At 35.8% G+C, this 24,549-nt stretch overlaps 1 protein-coding gene and 2 non-coding genes across 4 annotated transcripts in view; all 3 read right to left on the bottom strand.

The window, feature by feature from the left end:
• Positions 1-24,549, bottom strand: part of XPR1 (xenotropic and polytropic retrovirus receptor 1) — a 214,813-nt gene that overhangs the window by 29,501 nt on the left and 160,763 nt on the right. For both annotated transcript variants that reach the window (XM_027074421.2, XM_053209425.1), the window contains 3 exons: positions 24,240-24,419; positions 18,451-18,622; positions 17,083-17,277 (listed from right to left, as the gene is read on the bottom strand). In XM_027074421.2, the coding sequence (XP_026930222.1) occupies positions 17,083-17,277; positions 18,451-18,622; positions 24,240-24,419 (547 nt within the window). The remainder of the gene's footprint in view (positions 1-17,082; positions 17,278-18,450; positions 18,623-24,239; positions 24,420-24,549) is intronic.
• LOC113604030 (small Cajal body-specific RNA 18) lies at positions 4,215-4,295 on the bottom strand. The gene has a single exon (XR_003425842.1). It is a non-coding gene; the product is annotated as a small Cajal body-specific RNA 18 (non-coding RNA).
• LOC113604035 (small Cajal body-specific RNA 17) lies at positions 4,372-4,513 on the bottom strand. The gene has a single exon (XR_003425847.1). It is a non-coding gene; the product is annotated as a small Cajal body-specific RNA 17 (non-coding RNA).

The raw sequence follows: 24,549 nt of genomic DNA, 5'->3' as shown, positions 1-24,549 counted from the left end.
GAAAGAAAGAGATGAATGGGTGAAACATAGGGGATGTTTAGGATAATGAAACTATTCCATATGAAACTGTTACAGTAGATATGTATCATTATGCATTTTTCAAAACCCGCAAAACTCTACAACATAAAAAGTTAATTTTAATGTAATACACGATGTTAATGACCGAGGTAACTGCATGACAATGAGATGGGACGGGGTGGGGCGGGTATAGGGAACTCTATGTACTATCTGCTCAATTATTCCGCAAATCTAAAACTCTACTAAAAACTCAGGCCCATTAATCATTAAAAATACTAGAAAGAAAATCCTTGTAAATGTTATCTAACAAAGTGCTAGTATCTGAAATATAAAGAACTCTAATAATTCAATAAAGAACCAAACAATCCTATTCAAAAATGGGCAAAAGACATGAAGAGACAGTTTACAGAAGAGGATATACATACCAAATAAGCCTATGAAAAGATGTGCAACAGAATTAAAACCACAATAAGATATCATTACACACCTATCAGAACGGCTAAAATTTTAAAAAGTGGCATCAACAAAGGCTGGCAGGGATGCAGAGAAACCAGACCACTCATACATTGCTGATGAGAATGTAAAATGGTACAACCATTCTGAAAATAGTTTGGTAGTTTTTCTTAAACATGCAGCTACCACACGCTTGGGGATTAATCACAGAGATATGACAATTTATGTTCATCAAAACCTGTATATGGATGTTTATAGCAGCTATGTCCATAACAGCCTGAACTAACTTAGAAACAACATAAATGTCATTCAGTGGGTGAATGGTTAAACTATAGTCTATTCACATCACGAAACACTACTTAGCAATAAAAAAGAACAAGTTTGATTTGTGCAACAGCCTGGATGAATCTCCAGAGAATTATGCTAAGTGAAAAAAAGCAGATCTCAAAAGGACTATATGATCCCATTTATATTAACACTCTTGAAATGATAAAATTATTAAATGGATTGCTAGGGGGGGTGGGAGAAAGTGGGGGTAGGAGGGAAGACAAAAAGGTAATATGAGGGATCCTTGTGGTGATAGAAACTTTCTGTACTAGTCTGTATCAATGTCAACATCCTGATTGTGATATTGTACATACTTTTGTAATATCATTGGAGAACCTCTATGAAGGTTACATGGACTACTATTTTTAAAAACATTTTTTAAATGTTTATTTATATTTGAGAGAGAGGCAGAGCACAAGCAGGGGAGCCCTGGGAAGACAGAGAGAGAGGGAGGGAGACAGAGAATCCAAAGCAGGCTCCAGGCTCTGAGCTGTCAGCAAGAGAGCCCAACAACGCGGGGCTTGAACTCACAAACCGTGAGATAATGACCTGAGCTAAAGTCAGATGCTTAACCGACTGAGCCACCCAGGCTCCCTGAGCTCTCTATTATTTCTAACAACTACATGTGAATCTATAATTATCTCAAAATAAAAAGTTTAACTAAAAAATATAACTTGGCTGTTTCTCTAAAACCCTTATTGAGTTAACCACTCCCTCTTGTGAACCACCTCAGTACATTACATAATACTGATAATTTACGTTCTATTTTGTTGTTCTCCCTTATGAAACTAGGAGCTCCAGAAGGAGTCTTAAAAGATATGTCGTGTTCATCTATCTATACATGTCTAGCATCAAACACAGTCTAAAACACTCTAGGTGTTTTATAAATGTTTGTTGAATAAAATAGATGTGACAGAGGTAAACAAGAAGGCAATTCAACTACTAAGTTGTATTTATATTCAATTTACTATTTGTTATAATTCTTATTTATTGGCTTGTCAATAATAAAAGGATCTCTTCAGTGATTAAGATTGATTGCTGCCTTTCCAAACTCATTTAGTAGTACAACCAAATAACAATATTTCTGGAGTGGATAAAATTATGTGTTTCTGCCTTTTCTCCTACGAAGAGACACAGTTTCATTTATTAAGTAAATGGAATGGTATCAACCATAATCACTTTACAAAGAAATATAAGGATCCTGGGGCACCTGGGTGCCTCAATCAGTTGAGCATACAACTCTTGATTTTAGCTCAGGTCATGACAAGCCCCGTGTTGGGCTCTGTGGAGCCTGCTTGATTCTTTCTCTGTCCCTACTCTCTCTGGCTTTCAAAAAAAAAAAAAAAAAAAAAAAAAAAAAGAAGCAATATAAGGATCCTATAAACTTTTTAAAAAAGTATTTATTTTAGGGTGAGCACAAGTGGGGGAGGGGCAGAGGGAGGAGGAAAGAGGATGGGAAGCAGGTTTTGTGACGACAGGCTGACAGCAGTGAGCTCGATGTGGGGCTCAAACTCACGAACCGGGAGATTATGACCTGAGCTGAAGTTAGATGCCCAACCGACTGAGCCACCCAGGTTCCCCGTGGATCCTATAAACTTTTGACAAGGTCTCAAGTGCTTATTTTATGAAGCTGTAAGAAAGCTTCAGGTAGTACATTCATATGACTAGGAACTTTTTTCTTAATTGAACTGGAAAAAATCAAGTCATAAACACAAGCTAAAGTTATAGTCAATTAAAAATGGAAATAAGATTGGATAAGGTTTTAGCAGCAATAATAGTAGGGTACAGTAATTAGAGTTGAATAAAGAATATAGATCACAAAAATGGAATCTAGAAATGTAAAAAATAATAACAATATATATTCTACATTATGGCTAATTAACAGATTTAAAAAGAAGTGAGAATATATATGAGGCATGCCTAGAGAGAGAGGGAATGCCAAAATCTTTTCCACCATTTTCCATACAACTTGCCAACATTCTATACTAGTATAACATATCAGATCTAAAAATGCCATCTGAAACAATTCTTAGTCTCAGAGTGAAACAGTCCAAGACTGTAATGCCTTTTTATAGAAACCTTCATTTCTTTTCCTTCAAATACCTTTTCTTTCAAATTACCTTTTCTGTCTAATTAAATGTTAGGAGCAAAACCTATATTATTTCAAACTCTGCCAGTACTTCTGAAACATCTATTCAAATACTTATTCTAGGAACCATCTAATCAATTGTAGTCATCAATACGCTTTGAGATTTAATTAAAAATAAAAAGTTTAAACAATCTCTAATTACTTTAAGCAGAATAAAAGCTGATGGAAAAACATAAAATCTTTTTCTCAGTAAAGAATCCTTGACACTTTCTGGAGTTTTTTGGGTTGTTGTTGAGACTTCCATTAGAGTAGTAACACTTTTGGTCTGTCTCTGCCCTGCTTTCTCATTCCTCCCTAAGGAACTTTACACCTATTTCCTTAGAGCCTTTTTATGAAACGGGGACTGCTGTTATCAGGTAACATGTCCAAGGTACTAATCCAAAGCCCATGTTCTCATTTAATATGTTCTATTGCTTCCCTACCATTCATTGCTTGGCTGTCCAAGATCTCCTAAACAGTACAGTAGGAGGAAGCAATATCCAAACTCAGTAGTTTCCGTATTTCCTCAACACCATATCCATTTATAATCTCTATTCTTTAAATTCTACTAGTATTTACTTAAGTGTGGTCAGCAGAAACAACATGAGGCACATGTTAAAAAGGCAAATTTTGGAGTCATCATCCTAATCCTACTAAAAATAACTGAAGTTGGGCCTGAGAATGAAGCATTTTTAAGTAACAATCTATGGTGATTCATATACATACTAAAGTTTGAGAATCACAGCAATACATCATGCTGCCTTGTTGGAAATATAACTTTTTAGTGTGTAAAAAGGAGTATATTCAGAGACAGAGAATTCTGGTTTTGCTACTTCTGCCATGTGACCTGGGTCAGGCAATTTAACCTTCCTAGCTTTAAAAAAATATAATAAATAGTATCTGTTTTACTTCCTTTCAGGGTTGATATTAGATACAAAATGAAATAATGAGTGCCAAGAAGCTATGTACTGGCAAAGAGCTCTATTAGAATAATAAAATATAAGGGGCTAAAAGCAGGGTGCCTTGGTGGCTCAGTGGTTAAGCCTCCGACTCTTGATTTCGGCTCAGGTCATGATCTCTCAAGGTTCATGAGATCAAGCCTCTGGTCAGCCTTTGCGTTGACAGTATGGAACCTGCTTGGGATTCTAGCTCTGTCTGTCCCTCCCCTGCTCATGCTCTCTCTCTCAAACAAATAAACTTAAAAAAAAAAAATAAGGAGCTAAAAGAGCTTCAGAAATATAGTTCAGGCCTTTTAATTTTTTAAAATTATTATTAATATCTTTTTGCCTGGTCTCAGTCCGCTCTCAGCACATTCCATCACCAGGTTCCTAGAACTCAGATTGCGCAGTGGTCACGTCATCATTGACCAGGTCTCACAGTTACAGCTGCAGAGGCCTCCCTAAAGCTCCCTCATCTCCAGCCTACCTGCTGCCCCTAATCTCCCGGTCCCGGTCCCCAGCCCCACTTTGCCAGACACATTTTCATAATCTTCTCAGGCTCTGCGTTAGTGGCGACACCAGCAATGGGGCCTGATCATATAAGGAAGATACCGTGAACTCATTGGGGGCTATCTCGGGGACTCGGGGCGTCCCTGCCCTATGACACTTAACTATACTCCCTTGGATGCCAACCACCCCCACCTCCGGCTCCCAGTCGCAGGGCCCCTCTCAGGCCCAGAGGCCTAGGCTTCCAGAAAGCCTTTTCATTTTTTTTAAATGAAAACAACTGTTTTTCCTGTTTATAGAAAGATTATACATTCACCATAAAAATTTCATAGAAAGGAAAATAAAGTGATAACATTGGACAATCACTATTTATAAATTTTGACATTTAATTTTTATTCCTGCTTTAGAAATTTTTAATATTCTTTCATTTCTTGCATAAGAGTAATAGAAGAATGTTAAATAATAGTGATGATGACAGATATCTTTGTTAGTCCAGATTTTATTTATGAAAACAGTTTTTTTTAAGTTTATTTTATTTTGAGAGAGAGAGACAGAGAGAGCAAGCAGGAGAGGCACAGAGAGGGAGAGACAGAATCCCAAACAGGCTCCATGCTGTGAGCAGAGCCCAATGTAGGGCTCGAACTCACGAACTGTGAGATTATGACCTGGGCAGAAACCAAGAGTTGGACGCTTAACCAACTGAGCTACCCAGGTGCCATGAGAATGTTTATAATATTTCACCTTTAGTCATGATAGCTTTGTCTGTGTATAAAAAATATAGTACTTCTATATTTAAGATGGATCCTCACAAATATATATATATATTTCTTAACTAGTCAGGGTCTCCTTGGCATTTGCTGAGATGATCACATGGCTGTTCTCCTCCAGTCTGGTGACATGGTAAACTATCCCTAAAGTATCTCAGTCATGGTATATTATTGTTTTAATATTCCAGTGGGTTCTAGCTCCTAATGTTTTATTTGGAATCTCTGTAGGTATACTCATGAGTAAGACTGGGTTATATAGTTTTACTGAGGAATATCTTTCTCTGAATTATGCAGGTTTTCAAAAGAAAAAAGATGCTTTCTTTTTTTAAGTTTTGAAACACTTGAAATGGCACAAACTGTTCCTCAAAGTTTTGAAAGGTTTCACTTGTGAAAACATTTGGGTCTGACACTTCAACAAGAACCACAGGAATAAGGAAAGCTGTCCTTAATCTATAATTTATATTTTCTATGTTTTCCTGCATTTCTTTTGCTAATTTATAATTTCCTAAAAATAAACTGTGCATTTTATCCAGATATCTACTCATAATTATTTTGAATTCCTCCATGTCTGTAGTTGCAACCCCTTTCCTAATATTTTACATGTGAATTTTTTCACACTTTTATCACAGATCATGGAAAGGATACCAATAACCAACTACCATCAATTATGCTATATTTACACAATTTAATCCTCATAATAAATTTGAGGTAGGAATTATTATCTCAATTAAAAAAAATTTTTTTAATGTTTATTTATTTTTGAGACAGAGAGAGACAGAGCATGAATGGGGGAGGGTCAGAGAGAGAGGGAGACACAGAAACTGAAGGACGCTCCAGGCTCTGAGCTGTCAGCACAGAGCCCGACACAGGGCTCAATCTTACAGACCGTGAGATCATGACCTGAGCTGAAGTTGGAAGCTCAATCGACTGAGCCACCCAGGCGCCCCTATCTCAATTTTATAACCTCTAACTCTAAGAAGTTAAGTCACTTTCTCCGGGTGACATAATTAGTAAGTGACTAAGTTAACCTAGTCTTAGTCCACTTAGCTGTAAAGCCTACATTCTCTCCCTCAGCACAATATAGTGCCTTTCACTAAGACGGTGCTTTTGAAATTCCTACTGTCAGAAGACTTGATTAAATTGAGCAGAGATGGATGTAGCTCTCGAGGTGGAGACATTGCACTTTCTGCAACAGAAGGTTTAATGAAAGATTAAAAAACACTGATTTCAGATATCAAGTTTTTTCAGTTCTTGAGGAAGGAAGTATACTTAGTCATATAGATCTTCCTCTATTTACAATGGGGTTACATCCCAATAAACCCATGAGAAGTTGAAAATATTGAGTCAAGAATGGGTTCAATATACCTAATCTACTGTGTTCAGAACACTTGCATTAGCCTACAGTTGGGCAAAACCATCTAACACAAAGCCTATTTTATAACACAGTGTTGGATATCTCATGTAACTGACTGAACACTCTACTGAAAGTGAGAAACAGAACACTTCCATGTGTTGGTTGTTTACCCCTGTGACTGCGTGGCTGACTGAGAGCTGTGGCCGCTGCCACAGCCCAGCATCATGAAGAGTATCATACTGCACATTGCTAGCCTGGGAAAAGATTAAAATTCAAAACATGAAGTATGGTTTCTACTGAAGGAATATCATTCTCACATCATCAGGAAGTCGAAAAATATTTAAACTGAACCATCTTAAGTCATGGACTGTTTATGTATTCATAACTGAGAAGGAAAGAAGATTATACAACAGATCCTAGACTTTCAGTTCATATTTCCTCAGTAATGCAGTATTTTCTACACCAGCTATGAAACTGAGTAGGCTTCAGTATTCCACTTTGTTTGGTAGATGTTCATTTCCTTTAAGGAGAGTAGAGACAAAATAGTTTCAAGCAATACAACTCTGCTTTAAAAGAAATTATGCCTACGGTTATTATTCAGAAGCAACTAAAAAGTATTTACAGGCAGTCTTGAGAATACTACCTGAGGAAACACATCCATGTGATATTTAAACACTAGGTAGATGCTTCATCTTCCCTCTTATTAAGTAGCAGCCCTATTTTTTTTAATATGTTAAGAAAATACTGCTTTCAATATAAGAAAAATTCCTTTAAAAATTTCCATGAAAACTGTATCTTATACCTCAAAGTACCAATGAAACTAAGCATTAGCTCAGTAGTCTTTTCTTTAAAAAAAAAAACTTTTTTTTAATGTTTATTTATTTTTGAAAGAGAGACAGAAAGCGAGCAGGGGAGGGGCAGAGAGAGAGGGAGACACAGAGTCCGAAGCAGGCTCCAGGCTCTGAGATGTTAGCACAGAGCCCAGCGCAGGGCTTCAACTCACAAGCTAAGACATCATGACCTGAGTTGAAGTCGGATGCTTAACCCACTGAGCCACCCAGGCGCCCCAGTAGTCTTTCTTTTCCTATTTTGTTCACAACATTCTAAGAAGCATGCTGGCAACATTCCTTATTTAACAATATATATCAAGAAAATAGCCAGCTTTGGGCGCCTGGGTGGCTCAGTCGGTTGAGCATCCGACTTCAGCTCAGGTCACGATCTTGCTGTTTATGGGTTCAAGCCCCACATCAGGCTGTGTGCTGACAGCTCAGAGGCTGGAGCCTGCTTCAGATTCTGTGTGTCCTTCTCCCTCTGCTCCTCCCCTGCTCGTGCTCTGTCTCTCTCTCAAAAATAAATAAACATTCAAAAAAATTAAAAAAGAAAATAGCCAGCTTTAACAAATACCTAATTGTTACCACAGGTATTTCTTTGCCTTTTTCTTTTTTTATTTGAGAGAGCACAGCATGAGCAAGAGAGAGGGGCAGGGAAGATGAGGGGAGGAGAGAGAGAAAGAGAGAGAAAGAGGGAGAGAGAGGGAGAGAAAAAGGGAGAGGGAGGGAGAGAGGGAGAGAGAGAGAGAGAGAGAGAGAGAGGAGAGAGGGACAGAGACAGGGAGGGAGAGAGGGACAGAGAGAGGGAGAGAGAATCTTAAGCAGCCTCCATGCTCAGCGCAGAGAGCAACACAGGGCTTGATCCCATGATCCTGGGATCATGACCTGAGCCAAAATCATGACCTGAGCCAAAATCAAGAGTCAGACACTCATCCGACTGAGCCACCCAGGCACCCTTCAGGTATTTCTTAAGTGAATTTTAAAACCCTAACAAAGAATACAACTCTAATTATTCATATTAAAACATTTTCTTATCACTTGAAACAACACTAGTATGTTAGTATTTGCTTCCTTCCAATTCAAGAATGACTTTCAATTATCTGGCAGAGAAATTACTTACATATTTGGGCTGACTCCACTTTGCTCTTACTAATAAATGTCTTTGACTCCTGTTCCCGGCAATGTCTTTGGCTTTCCATGAATGTGGTGGCCATTAGGATGAAAGGGTCAGAAAATGGGCCTATCCTCTTAAAAGTACTGCTTGAATTATTCTCTCCCAATGTAGCTTTGTGCTTTCTCAAACAAATTTATTTGAAACATGGAGGAATACCACACCGTTCTATCTGATCTTTCTTTGCTTACCACAAGTTTAACATTTGGGAAGAGCTCAGAGCATTCTATAAACTTAGAAGGCAGTATGACAGACTAAAAATAATCACTGGGTATGAATTCTAGCTTTGTCACTGAACAGCTACTTGATTTTGGGGACTACACTGTTTTATTAAGATTCATAACCTGGGTTCTTCCACTTTACAGATGTATGACTTTGGCAAGTAACTTAGTCTCTCTGTTTTCAATTTCTTCACCTGTAAAATGACAAGTGCTTACCTCTGACAAAGATGCACTCCCTAACCTAACTCTAGTTAGGCTTCTCCAAGCTCTCTAGGCCTCAAACTTGGTGTCTGTTCTTGTCAAGCCTATGTCACCTAGTTGTAGCAAGAATCTCACTAAGCCATTTTAGAGAGAACCCCTTATCCTCAATATCTGATCATTCTAGATATCAAAATTCTTTATCCTCTACCCTTCATCTAATCACTCTGGTCTTCCTTTAGCAAGAATCCTCCTGTCAAGTCAGTTTAACCAGAATCGTCCCTCACCCCTGATGTTTCCTTTTAGTAATTTTCCAACCACTGACCTTTCTTCTTGGCTATAAATCCCCATTTGTCTGTTCTATATTCAGAATTGAGCCTACCTCTCTACTGAGATCTCTTTTCCTCTACTTCAAAACTTCCTGAATAAAATGTGCTTTCGCCACTTTAATTACATCCAGCTCTGATTCTAATACCTCACAGGGCTGCTGTGAGGATTAAATGAGTTAATACATGTTAAATGCTTAAAAGAGTGTTTGGCCCATAGAAATATTCAATAAATATTACCTTTTAATAATATCATTATTCTTCATCTACTGTTTGTAGGTGCTTTGCATTACTTTTGACAAGCTACTATATAATATTCTACGTACCATATTATATTCCTATTGATGGACATTTATTAGATTATTTCAGTTCTTTACTTTATAATGCTGTAAACATAAGTTAACTTCTAGCCACTTCTCTAATTATTTCCTTAGAAAAAGTTATGGAAAGGGACTTACTAGTTCAAAAAGTATGAATGATTTTAAGACTCCTGGTACGATTACCAAATTGCTTACCAATTTATACTCTATCAACAGAATGAGTGTTCATCTCTCCACATCCTTGATAGCAATAAGCGTCATCACTTCTTTGATTAAATATTTCAATTTTCATCTCTTTTGCAATCAGTAAAGGAGAACATTTTTCATATGTTTATTAGCCATGTTTAATTAGCCTACAAAATTATCTGTTTATATCCTTTTCCAATTAAAAAATTAGTTAAAATTGATTTGTTTTGTGTCAGATTAGGTTACAGTTTAAAAGTATTCATTCTCCCCAACACTCTTCTCTCATGATTCTTGCCCCATAGATGTTGGGTTTAATAATGGCTTCAGGATGGGCAGACTTCCTTTGGGCCTAGACATGTGACTTGCTTAAGCCAGTAGGAGGTTAGCAGCTATGAAGAAAGCAGATGCTTAAAATGTGTATGCAGTAGAAACTGTTTCTGCTAGTACCATGGGACGAATTTCCTTGGGGTAACTACTGTCCCTTTAGTTGGGGCTCCACGGTGAAACACGTATAACAGACAAAAACCAAACATGTAGGGAAAAGTCAAAAGCCCAGCAGGAACAGTTGCCTAAAACAGAGCTACCCAGCCACGTCCAGCCTAGTTCCACCAATTCCCAGCTGACCCACAGATGCATAAATGAGAATAAATTACTGCTGTTTTAAGCTACTGAGTTCTGGGGCGAATATGATGTATCAATAGCTGATTAGTATACTTACTGTATTATACTATAAAACTCTGAAGCAAAGAGATTCATTCATATATAATCTACTACTTAAGCCCTTATATTTGCCTATTCATTTTTTCCTATTCTTTTCTTTCTGCTGAAAATATCTAGACACAGTAACTTTCATTGATGTGTATACTTTCCACCAATATTCTCATGTACAATTATATATAATAAATTGAAATGAAAATTTAAAATTCTGTTTGCAAGCAATTGTCTTTAAATTCCTTTCCCGTTAGGTAAAATTGTTCCATAAATTGAATTCATACTGTTCAACTTCTTAAATTTAAGCATCACAGAGTTCTCTCCCTGTTTCTAAGAAATACACAGGTTATTTCTAAACTTTAAACTTTGTGCTTGAGTATTTCAAAACAACATAATTTATACAGAAATGCTAACAAACTATATCTACCAGTTGTATGGTAGACTACAGAGGTGTAAGGTGACTACCGAAAAGACGACAAAAATGATCTCAGGGTATAAGGATATGTATTATTTTTTTTAAGTTTTTTTTTTTTTAACATGACAAAGAAGATACAAAGGAAATGTAATTTATTCAAATTGTAATTAATACTTTTAAAGCAAAGCAATTTAAGGTGAAATATAAATGGGATTGTTGGTATAATATTTATAAAACCATTTAAAATTAGCACAATGCCAAGTAGATAAAAGCTACTCAAGAAATATTTCTAAAGTCAAATTAATAATCCGAAACAAACAATATCACATTTGATTTTAGCACTGGCAGAATTTAAGCCAATATTGACAAATAATGAATCATTTAAAAAAATCTATTTCTTGTCTGCATTAGTTAGGCTAGAGGAATTACAGCCAAATATATCAAATTTCAAAAGGGTTAAAGATTTGAGCTATTTCAACAGTAAGTCAAATGTGAAAGCATTTAGGGGCGCCTGGGTGGCTCAGTCGGTTAAGCATCTGACTTCGGCTCAGGTCATGATCTCACAATTCGTGGGTTCAAGCCCCGTGTCGGGCTCTGTGCTGACAGCTCAGAGCCTGGAGCCTGTTTCAGTTTCTATGTATCCCTCTCTCTCTGCCCCTCCCCTGTTCACTCTCTGTCTCTGTCTCAAGAATAAACAAACATTAAAAAAAAAAAAAAAAAAAGTGAAAGCATTTATTCAAATGCATTGTTTTCTTTTTAATTTTTTTTTAGTTTTTATTTATTTTTTGAGAGAGAGAGAGACAGCGCAAATGGGGGAGGGGCAGAAAGAGAGGGAGAGAGAGAGAATCCCAAGCAGGCTCTGTGCTACTAGTGCAGAGCCTGATGTGGGGCTTGAATCCACAAAACCGCAAGATCATGACCTGAGCTGAAACCAAGTTGGACACTTGACTGACTGAGCCACCCAGGCACCCTAAATGCATTGTTTTTAAAAATTTTGTGTGTGTGTTTAAAAAAAAAGTTAATGAGGGGTGCCTGAGTGGCTCGGTTGGTTGAGCGTCCAACTTCAGCTCAGGTCATGATCTCCTAGTTTGTGAGTTTGAGGCCCCCATTAGGCTCTGTGCTGAAGCTTGGAGCCTAGAGTCGGCTTCGGATTCTGTCTCCCCTTCTCTTTGCTCCTCCCCAGCTTGCACTCTGTCTTTCTCTCTCTCAAAAAAAAAAAAAAACATTAAAAAAAAATTTTTTTTTAAGTTAATGAAACAAAAGTTTCCCTAGAGAATTTTTAAAAAATTGGTGTTTCTATTATAACAAGACTAAAATTTGGAAAGTCTGGCAAAGCAGCCTATTATTCAGGGTAAAAACAGTTACATATTGGCCATACCCCAGAGAGGAAGCACTTCAGGACTATGTGTGCCCACTCAAAACAATGAAATGCTTATTTGCTCTGAAGGCACTGAACTACTGCTGAGGAATCCTCATTAGGGGGCACAGCACCCCTTACAGAATGTTAAACAAGAAGGGGTCTGGATGGGAACTGGTACTGCAAAACAACCAAGCAAACAAACATAAGTAAGTATTTTTAAAAATCTAATAGCAAATGCTTGTTAGCAAATGCTAATAAAAAGTCTGAAGTAAAATATGAAGTATTTTTAAAGTAAGGTTTTTTTTTCTTCTGTATATTCAGAGAAGAGCAAAAGAGCAAAATCCACTAAGAATTTATGAATATTTTAGAATGTTGGAAACTGTAAATGAAAAACAGAAAGTCTAATGAAGTGCGCTCTCTCCCCATCAACGGGTCAGAAATAACACAATGGCTTTTTCTATTATTGTACCTCCCACAGGCTTTTTCTGGCCAAAGCCAAGAAACCTCAAGGACATACAAAAAACATTTAAAACACTTTCTTGTCTCCTCCAATCCTAATTCCAACAAAAAAAACTTGTAGGAGTTGGCTTTAAATTTAGGCTTGTAATGAAATGTGATTTCTTAAAATATGGAGATTGGCTGCTAGCTAAATTCCTTTGTGTCTAAAATTAATGATGGAAAATAAAATACACTGAAATGTTTAAAATGTGTTTCCTTCTTATTATACCAAGTGACAGCTAGCTGAAATATAATAAGTATTCTCCCTAAAATGGGTCTAAGCCCCTCCCTCACCTTTAAAAAAATGACTCTAGGTACAGAAGTAACACTTGTGCCTTCATTCATCATAAGACCTAACCTTTGAAAAAATCTTGAAAATACCCCCAATAATGCAGTTACTATGGTAACTCTTGTAGGCTAGTTCTCTGAAAAGACTCATATCCTTGAGTCTGAACAGGGATACCTCACCATCTTCTACACCTTCCTCTCCTCATAAAATTTATCCTTTACGGTAATACTTACAAATTCAATAGAAAAAGATCTACCTCATTAACCATACAAAATCTATCCTTTTGGCTCAATGATTATTTTTAAAGTGTATGTTTTCTGATACTTTTCCTCTTGGAATATTGTCCAACAAAACAATAGAAAGCAAATTCTACTTTTGATCATCACTAAATGCCAAATTTCCCTGTTTTATGCTTTTTGGTAAAAAGAAAATTAGTGATATAAATATTTAATATGTATCAATAATACAAACGTTTTTTTTTTTTTAATTTTATGGCTATGATAAGATATATAAACAATGGTCTCTCTAAAAAAAATGCTTGGTTTTTAAAAATTTGACTGTGGGACTTGAATCAAGTTCAGTGAGTGAACATCTGTGTTACATGAACAAGAAGCCAAACACATTCCTAATTGGTACTTGTCCATTATAACGCCCCTACCAAAGGGATCACAAGGGTTTCTCTTAGAAAGATTTTCCATAAAGAAAGACACACATATGCCAGCTCTAGACAGCAAAGAGAATTGTATTTCATTTAATGATAAATTCCATTTGTGTAGCACATTAGAGTTTATAAGGTGATTCCATGTACACTACACCTTATTTAATCATTACAACAAATTTGTGAAGTAAACAGAATAGATACTATTATCTCCACTTAAAAGGTGTGGTTCTGCCTGAGGGGACAAGAGGAAGCCCTAGGCGAAAGAAGAACAGAAGTGGGAAACAGCAACACTTCCACCACTCACAAATTACACAGCCTTGGGCAAAACACATAATGGGATAACTGGAATTCTCCTTCACATAAACAATAAAATAGCTTAACTATTACCTCTGGGAAGTCTCTACTGGGGGCCGGATTGGGACTTATGCTGTCTGTAGGCTATTATGGTCCCTTGCTTATTTTAATGTCTTTTTTTCCTATTGTGGTCAAAACACATAGCACAAAATTTACCATCTTAACCACTTCTAAGCATACCGTTCAAAAGTTTTAAGCATATTCACACTGTTGTGCAACCAATTAATGCCTTTTTACCTACTTCCCCTACTAGATCATAAATTTTTAAGGGCTAGAATGTTACTTTGTTTGTTGCTCCATTTTTAGTGCCTAGCACAACTGATACATAGAATATTCTCACTAATGTTTACTGAATGCATGTTTATTCTATCTGCCTACCTATGCACCCAGCTACCCATTCATCTACCTACCCAACTCAGAATTCGAATTGAGATGTTTACACAGGGGTGTCTATAAACATGTTAATTTAAGTCAAAACTTTTTCTAATTTGGGTGACTGGTTTTCCAATTAGGGGATATGGCAGACAATCTCTATAAACTGGATGAGTGTAATCTGCACTACCAAGATTAAAAAACAACACCATTTAAACAATGTCATAAGATACTGACTGTCCATAAACAAAGAAAGAGAATGATTCTAATGGTTAACAAATCCTTTTTTCATTTAGTTTATGTTTAATATTTTACTTCCTTCAGTTTATTTTTAACTTTTTGCTTTCAATAAGAAAACCTGATAGATTAATAAAAATAATTACTGATGATGGACTACTGTGCATATTTTTTGGTATATAACTGAGGATCTGTCTAGAAAACTTAGCGATGCTCCAACAATTAAACTTCTACCCTCATGTATACAGCTATTTAACAAGGTTTCTCAGAGCTTCCCTATACAAAAACTGCAAAATGGAACAGAATACGTAATATAGATTTATCTCAATAAGAAATGTCTATGTGATAATTATTAAAATTTATAACATATCTGTAACATTACTTTGGCCAGTTATAATTACAACACAGAAAAATCTCTTAGCATCTTCTAGTAATAGGTAATAACTTAATTTCAATTTACATATATATGTATCAGACAAAAGTCATTAAAACATAAAAATACAAATCATGGTGAGTATCATGCTTTTGTATTTAGATTACTTGGACACATTTAGTAGAAACATTTTAGCAGTTTTGTTTTAAAAGGTGAATATTTAAAATACACTGTAAAAAAAAAAATAAGCGGGGGGGGGGGTGGGTGGGGTGGGGGGGGAGGGGGACACCTGGGTGGCTCAGTGGGTTGAATGACCTTAGGCTCAGGTCATGATCTCGCAGTTCATGAGTTCAAGCCCTGCACCCGACTCTGTGCTGACAGCTTAGAGGCGAGGCTGGAGGCTTCTTCATATTCTGTGTTTCCTTCTCTCTCTGCCCCTCCCCACTCATGCTCTATCTCTCTCTCTCAAAATAAATAAACATTAAAAAAAATTACAAATACACTGTAAACTACATTTTTAAAAATTATTTAACCTTAAGATGAAAAATTTCAGATGTAAATCTTAAAATGTCAGAAAATACAGTTTAAATAATAGTTTAAAATAATAAAATAAAAATGATAATAACATAGTTTTAAAAATTCTTTAAAGGGATACATGAGCCAAAAAAAAAAAAAAGAAAAAGAAAAAGAAAAAGTCTGACGACCACAATACCATCCAAACTACTGCTTCTAGCTTTAGGTTATTAAATGTGAAGCCAGTGCAGGTTTGAGGAATGTTCAGCTTCATACTGAAGAGTACCAGTATAGTTAAAGATATGTTATGTCCTAAAATATTCAACCCTAAACCACTGTTACCCAGGATGGGAGAAAAGTAAAAGGTTCTTAAGGCATAGGGTACCATGTATCAAATCCGTTGCCTGACTTATAAATTCGCTAATCACAACCTTGTGAATCATGATGCATGCCCAGACTAAAGAACGCATTCCTCAGCAAGAGTTAAAATTACGGGAGCTTTGAGGATGTGTTTCCTTCACTGAGGCACTTAGTTAAATTGTATCATTTAACAAGAGTGCCTACATAGTGATAAAATTATTGGCTGCATTATCAATATTACTGTAATTGCAGAATCTACTGCTAAAAGTGGAAGTATGTTATAAAGTGTTCTACTGGACCAAACTGCAAGCCTCACAAAAAAACCACTGCTCCAACCTTTCAAGACCATCAGACATACTTTTTAGATAAGTAGCTAAGAGGTACTAGCTCAGGCTCCTAAAATACAGTGTCTCAATTAAGAAAAAAGTCACTAAAAAAAATTTACTTAAGTATTTAAAAATAATTACAATAATTTCAATAAGTAACATTTCTTTACCACCCAGCCTCTAAGGTGTGGGCTGATACTGATTTAAAAAGACAAAGATGGAATGCATTTTAGTAAAAGGAAGCAAGATCTTTGATTGACAGTTCTTGGAAAAAGGTTAAAAATTCAAAAGGACTGACTGCATGTGGCTCAGAACCTAAAAGCTTTTTTCTCCTCTCAACAGAAGAGCAGTCTCAAGTAATAACTGGTTGCTATGGAGATAAGAAACCAGAGAGATCAGAGAACTCAATTTGCAGTTAAATGGGCTGGAAACAATCCTTACTACTTGGTGAAGGAAAGCGATTAAAAATATACATGATTGCCAGAGGGAATCTTTTTCACCTAGCATTTTCCAACCTCATTAATGAACAAGAAGGCAAAAAAAACAAAAACAAAACAGAACAAAACAAAAAACCAACAACAAAGGAAAGCCCAAGGTGTCTAAGATAGATAGAACACACTGAACATAATTCAGGGTTTCACATATCACAAAATCCTTCCTATTCCGGATGACTTTTTGACGGTGCTTGTTATTAAATGCTGGAATGAGACTCAAATTGTGTTCGAGAACAAAATGGTATAGCTGAGGGGACTGGAACTTCAGTGGGAAAAAAGAGCAAGATAAATGGAAAAGGAATCAGAGTAAGAAGCAGATGTCAGTAGTAAAAACCCAGGTTTTGAAAAATCTCTTCACAGTCAATCGTAGAATACCTTTGTGAGTGCTGTAAAGGGCTGCGAACGTCACCGTGAAGAAAGTTGTTGAGTATTTCCCAGCATTAACTAAATGAGGAAAGGCCCTTTTTGTGTCTCGGTAGCGGCGCAGGCACTGGATGAAGCGAAGCCAAGCAGGAATGCACTGAACGATGGCCCGCACACCATACGAATATTTGTGGCAAATTTCTGGTTCTGTGCAGATTTCAAAGAAGAAGAATTATTATTAAAAAAAAAAAACAAAAGACAAGTAACTTGTTCACATGGTTTTGTTATATATTGTAACCACTCTCAAGTCCATAAAAGCAAGAAGCCTGGTTTCTGAATCACTTTCTTCTTTGTAACTACTATATTCTCAAACTTTTCATGAGCGATGAAAGCCAAAAAAGGAAGGTAAATATATAGGGTGGACCAATGGGCGAAAATCTGCCCTCCCAGATTTCTCACAACCTGTTCTAGAATCGTTTTCTTTGGAATGTGGTCAAACTGTAAGAAAATTGGAAGATGAGTACAGTAATCAAAGGAAAGAAAACTTACTCTGTAATTTGAAATACTTGGAAAACATACAAATGCCACTAGTGACTCTAGTTAATTTCATGAACTCCAAACTGCTATATCACAATAGGTAGAAAATGTACCTCATTAGCCTACTTTTTAATGAAGAGCAGAGTTTATATTTTTAAATGAGAAGAATGAAGTTGGTAAATACATTTTTCTTCAAATTCTGGGAATGCATTATAGTGGGATCAACCTACAACAAAGTTGTGGTCTGCTAGCAATCAATGAATATGTGTTGCCACTGGCTTCATTAGCTTTTTGCTAGTCAGATGTTACATAATCTGTCTAAATTTGGTCTTTGTCATTAAGGCAAAATTCCTTAATAACTCGAACTCCTGGCATACACCAAGAGTGGGAAAAAGAACCAGAAAAAAACACCCCAAGATCCTCAGTAAGAATTAAAAACGATCTACAATGACTTTCTCAAAGCCCTTGATCTAAGTCTAAATACTCAAGTATTTTTGATCATTATAAAGCAATACTGTGATGGAAACTGTTGGCACTAAAGCATCTGTGATATAACTACCAATATACTAGAAATTTTTACTTTTCTTTTTTTTCTAAGTTTTAGAATTCCTTAAGTGTAAGTTGCAAATCTCTTGGCAAATGGATGACTGAAATCCTAACATTTAATTTAAGAGCCAAATTGTATCAGATAAAGAGATTGCTAAAAGAGTGCCAAGTACATTTAATTAAGTTTGTATTATTGGATGAGTTTTCACCGTGATCTTACATTTCTTAGTTATCATTCCCAATATTTCTTGGTTTACACTGGCAGTTCAGAGGTATGGATGCACATTCATACCCTACCTTCTGAATTATTTGGCAACAGGCCCCCACTTTCATCCCATCTGAGCTCAAAACTGTAGAAGCAGATCATATATTCCAGGTCCATCAATATCACTGACAGGCTGTTCAGCTGATCGGCCAGCCAGAAATCAGCAAAGCCTACTTTATGGAAGGGGGCTGTAAATACTCGAAACTGGGAGAAAGAAAAAAATTAAAAAAACACAGAAACAAGAAAGTTCATATTAAATTTCTCTAATTCTTGTCTGACCATGCAGCATGATTACTTTAGCTGATAAAATGGAAACCAATGAGCCAATCACAAACACAGGGACCTGGCAACAGTGGCTAGGTTGAGAATTAGTAGTGAACGGAATGAGTTGAATAGATAACTAAGAAAGGAAATTTAAGTGGGGTGAAGACAGGAATAGCTACAGTTAGAAAACAGAAAGCAGAGAGGGTGGAAAGAGTTGAAGCTGAAAGCAGAGAGCAGCAGAAGGGAGAAGCACTGAGAGGATGTGTAGTGTTAGGGCTCTAGGGTAAATTGTGTTAGAGACGCATGCTCTATAAAAATTTCTGGAATATCCTCCTTCTTAACTGGGATGAGAGCTTTGCTACCTGAATAGAAAGCTCTTCTTTGCCTACAAGGGATAGGGAGGGAAGGATGTGCAACAGCTGAAGCATGCCTGCCCGTTCTCTCACTGAAGTCAATTTCACTAATGCCATGGTAATAATTGCATTTGTCTTGAAATGATGCCACAAAAATAAGCTCACACCCCACTATTATAAAAATAATGTTAAATGAATTCAGATTAAATGTACTGAGCACTAATCCATGCTGCATATTTTTCTCAAAATGCTTTTTTCATAGTCCACTAACTACAACAATTCTATGAGCTTGGCACTATTCATATCCCCATTTTACAGAGGACCTACAACAAACTCATCCTGACCTATTCTGTGGAAGACTGTTTACCACTGCAAAGGGAAATCTCCTGGCATTGCAGAGAGAGGATGGATAGATACTAACGTAATCATCAGAAACAGGCTCCAATAGTGCAGAATGCCTTGAGATGCCCTGAGAAAATTGAAGATGGAATTAAGGCAGCTTTAATCCTCGCCCTGTCAGACCCTTTCTATCTTAAACGCTAAAAATGAACTCCTAAAACAAGGAATTTTGACTAAGCAGCAGTTTTGAGAAAATGAGTCTAAATCTATAGCTCCCCTACCATCTAGCTATATTCATTTAGCAGACATATTCAGCATGAAAACTAATGGCTCTCTCCCCTCAGACTTGGCTGGTTCTTTCTATTCTACCTCTAAACACTTCTCTTTATTATTTGAGGGAGATAAACGGCTACATTATGAATCCGTCCTAGATATCAAGTATCTATGACAGGTATTGCCTTGGGGCTTTGGACGTTAGATCAGGTATCTGCAGGACCTAGTACAGGCTTTGTGATATTTTCTAGAGCGGATATATTTTGAGGCCATGGCTCAGTTTTGTGATCAGTCTCTTGCTCTTTCAATAAGTTTGCAATAAGCCTGAGAGACGAGCTATATCGTTTGCAACCATAAGGTCTAGATACAGCAAACTCTTTTTGGTAGGGGGTGGGGGCGGAGTGAGAACTGGGGGCTTAGTGGTTGAGATGTTAGTCATTTATTCATGAAAAGGTTCTGATGCCAGTTTATAGAGTATTTTAAGAAACTGTGGGGTGCAGAGTGGACTTTAAAAATTCAAAGAGACAAACAAGAGTTCAGAACATAACACCAAAAGGATCAGGAAGTCTAACTCAATCTCTAGTCGTGGACTTTTGTGAAAATTATAGCCGAGGGCAATTTTCTTATTTCTCATGGACATGAGACAGACTACCATTACTCTCATAATCTGCCAAATTCAGCCTCAAAAGCTAGCTAAGAGAGTAAACCTCCATATGAGCAGAGGAGGAAGAGAATGCATTAAATAAGAAAAGAGGGAAATGGGACTACGAAAGGGAGTGGCATGAAAATAGAAACTGGAAGGAAGGGAAAATTTATAGAAGAGAGCAGATGGAAAAAGGAAGAGGAGGGAGTAGTAAATGTTGGTATAATACAACTAATAAAGGAAGGAATATAATTATAGTCATTCAGCATTTAACACATGTCAGGCACTGTGGAAGTACAGAGATAAATAAAACAGTTTCTTCTGTCAAAGACCCACAGTCTGGTTGAGCAAATATATACCTAAGGAAATAGCGACAGCACTGTGTAGTAAGTGCTATTACAGATAAACATGCAAAATACCCTAGAAATACAAAGAAGGGAGAGAGGGAGGAGCTGCATCAGAGACAGGGTAGGGCTGAGTTCATACTGAATTCCCTGATGTTTACACATAGTCAAATTCATCTTAAATTTATCTGAATTCCCTTTCTTGAGTGAGAATTCTTTCTTTTCTTATTGTGGCTAAGGTCTTTCAACTTCTACATTGTTGTGATTTTGCTTAAAATGACAATGACTCACTGAGTAACAGTATTAAGAAAGCTACAGACAATTCAAAATATCTGATGTTTTACTCACTTACACAAAAAAGCCATTAATAAGTTATTAGAAAGGATATTAACTAACATCATTTTCTAAGTTAATGCCGATAAATATTAAAGAAGATGAAGTTTAATTTCTGCTTTTAGAGGCTTGTGAATAATCACACTCTTTCAATTTTTATATAAAATATATTTATTAGTTTGAGCTACTAGATCAAAGTTAAGTATCTTAAATAAAGTGACTACCAGGTTTAATTGTTAAATGGTAGTGGTCAGGAGTACAGATTATGGAATCAGACTGCCTGGGCTCACATTTCATCTCCATTACTTACTGGCTGTGTATTTAACTCCTCTGAACTTGGGTTTCCTCATTTATACAATGTGGATTAATAGCAGCTCCAACCTCATGGTTATTAAAAGGATGAAATAAATGAACACATATAAAATGTCCAGAACAGTGCATTATTAAAAGAGACTATCTCTCTGTAATCATAGTAGAGACATATGTAAAAATTTTACTATAAAACCAAAGAAAATATTGAAAAAATCAATTCCCCAATTATATAGGAAAGGACTTTAATTTGAAAACTTTAAGTAGTCTTCTAGAAGAATTGATTGGTATTTTTGTTTAGAAAATCTGAGGCATTGCTTATGTTTCCCAATTGGACTTCCAATTAGGGCAAATATAGATCTACAGAGATTTATGACCTAATAATACAAATAAACTGTACCTAATTTGACATTTAAGTATCAAAATAAATAAATTTCTTTAAAAAAATTTTTTTAGGTTTATTTATTTTGAAAGGGACAGTGAGAAGGGAAAGAAGAGAAAGAATCCCAAGCAGGTTCCACTCTGACAGTGTAGAGCCCAAAGTTGAAGCCACACACTGTGAAATCAAGAGTCAGACGCTTAACTGACTGAGCCATCCAGGCACCCCTAAATAAATTTCTAATAAAAATTTTTTTAGCTTTTTTGAAGGAGGTGTATAGCATATAAATTCCATAGATTCAAATTTAAATATGGATATAAACAGCATCCAGTGCGTACCACTATGGCCAAATGATACATGTTCTTTCCCATTTTTTAAAAATTGAAGAAGGAAATGTACTTTTACTTAATGATGAGGCCATTAAAAAAGCTGTATCAGAGAAACAAAATATTTTTAACACTAGAAATAAGTCTCAGGGTAAATTTTTTCAGTAAGATTTGAATTAAAATAAGTCAACAGGTCACTTAATGTTAAAATGCTTTATATGTGTAAGATTTTCCTGTATACAATTATTATTATAAATATAACAAACCACAAGGCTTCTTTCTGCATTTCACTGATTCTGATAGCACACTTATTATTCTTATTCCTTATTACATCATCATTGCCAACCTATTCCATCCATAAATCCTCATTTATTAACATACAGCAAATGCATTAATAAATGTCTACTCAATGGGGAATCATTTTGCTAATAAGAGTAACTGGTCATGCATCAATCATAGCTAACTATTTAAACAGAGAAGGATGTACTGGGGAAATGTTCACTTAACACACAACGATATCATTCCGTTATTGCAATGATGCAATCGTATTAACATTTGAGTCTTTGAAACCTCATTTCAAAATAACTTTATAGAGATTTTACAATAATTGAGGCAGGAAATAATAGGTATTTATAATCTTAACATTATTTCCTTGTAACCAGAAGAATACTACATTTTTGTGCAAGTAAGTTTTAAAACTCCACAAAATCTAGCAATAAAATGACAAATAATCTCAAGATAAAAAAGGTAATCTAATTTTGTTGTACTAACGGGAAATGATTTATTTTTAGTATGAATTTCAAGAGAGAAAAAAATGGTCCAAATATTTCTTCTGTCTTACAAAAAATCCTTTAAAAATCATGTGTTCTAGATGATAAAATGTGTTAAAGGTGATTACATACTTAAGACTTTTCAAAATACTCTTGTACATCTAAGTTCTACACTTAGACCTACAGTTTGGCCTAGTGGTGCTATACATAACAGGAATGATTTGCTCTCTTACTTATTAGTATTTAATGAAATTAGAGGAGAATAGGGATATTCTCAATTTGTGGTAAAAATCCTACCAGAATAAATAAGAAATACAAATAAATAACAATCAACTTTGGGGAAAAAACATGAAGGAGATCTAGGCCATTTTCTTTTCCTGATTGCTATAAATACTTACCTGTACTGGAATATAGGTGGCTTTTTACTTGTTGTGTGCTTACTTACTATGTTTTTTTAATAGGAAGAGCATATTTTATACCTTCAGATTCAAAAAATTTAAATAATGCTATATATAGGGAATGTACTGCTAAGAACAGCAACAACAAAGAAAAAAGTTCTGCTAACCGTAAGGGATATGCAAAAGGAAAAAGAATACTCTAGTTTTCAAGGTAGTATACTTTTCTAAGGTAGGAAAAAGAGTAAGGCAATTATTATAGGAATTCTGAAAGTATGTGTAGAGATTGGTCAATTTAATCACTAATCTTCACTTTACTGTTAGTTGTAATTCATAACCTAAGAAATAATTACAGGAGAACATTACCAATTAATTTTCAAAACAGAGCTGGTTTACTTCAGGAGTTAAGAGAAGTCCCTTCCCCAAGCTATCTTTACACCATTACAAAAAATACAGCAACTATTTTTGCAAGAGATTCTATATCCTAATGTTTAAATTGAGAGATTTTGAGATTAAAAAATAGGTAAAGTGGAAGAAGAAATGGAATGTATTATAAACAAGAATCAAAGTCAGTTTCTCAAATTAAACCTGGTAATCTGGTAAAATATGCTTACTGATTTTAAAGAATGAATCTTTCATAAAAATAAAAATGTTTGGTTGACTATTTCTATCAATTTGACAGGAAAATAATAGTTTTACCACTTTTTAAAAAGGAAAAAAAAGAAATTCACAGAGTTCTACATGTTATCACAGCTGGCTAAGTAATCTGTACTAAATAATAAGGCACTTAAATAGATCACGAATTATTTATTATTAATTTGCAAAATAATTTCAATATCTGGACACTTCATACTCCCTTTTAGGAGGAAAAAAACTGCATGAATAAGTATTTCTCCCAGGGCCACTGCACTATACAACATGAGGTGTACCAATTACACTATATTCTTTACCCTTGGAGCTAGAGCACCACTCACATAGATTACAAAGTGAACGATGCCTTCTGGAGTTGTGCAACAGCAGCCTTGGTTCCTCCTGGACAAAGCCAATGACCAATACACCACTCTAAAAATGGGAGACAAATTTCTGGACTTACCAGCAGTTTAAGCAGCCAAAACCGGGATTTGTAATAGAAAGTTTTGGTGGGGTTGATAAGAAAGAAAAACATAAATCCATAAAGGACAAGTGGATACACATATGTGGGGATGACACTAAGTGGAGCAAAGAAGCATGCCAGAAGGCTTAGGCACCACAATATCCCGAGGAATCCAGCAATCTGATAAAGGATGAGAAAGAAAAGAAAAGAGAAAAATTGTTATTTTTATTTTTTCCATTACTCAGAAGTATCTTCAATAAAACAAAGGTAAGATAAATGTTTAGATGTTAAGTCAATAATCTTCCTCAAG

This window comes from Acinonyx jubatus, chromosome E4 (genome assembly GCF_027475565.1).
Source record: "Acinonyx jubatus isolate Ajub_Pintada_27869175 chromosome E4, VMU_Ajub_asm_v1.0, whole genome shotgun sequence".
NCBI classification, from domain to species: domain Eukaryota; kingdom Metazoa; phylum Chordata; class Mammalia; order Carnivora; family Felidae; genus Acinonyx; species Acinonyx jubatus.
Note: the sequence above shows the minus strand (reverse complement) of the source record. Positions and strands in the feature narration are given on the sequence as shown.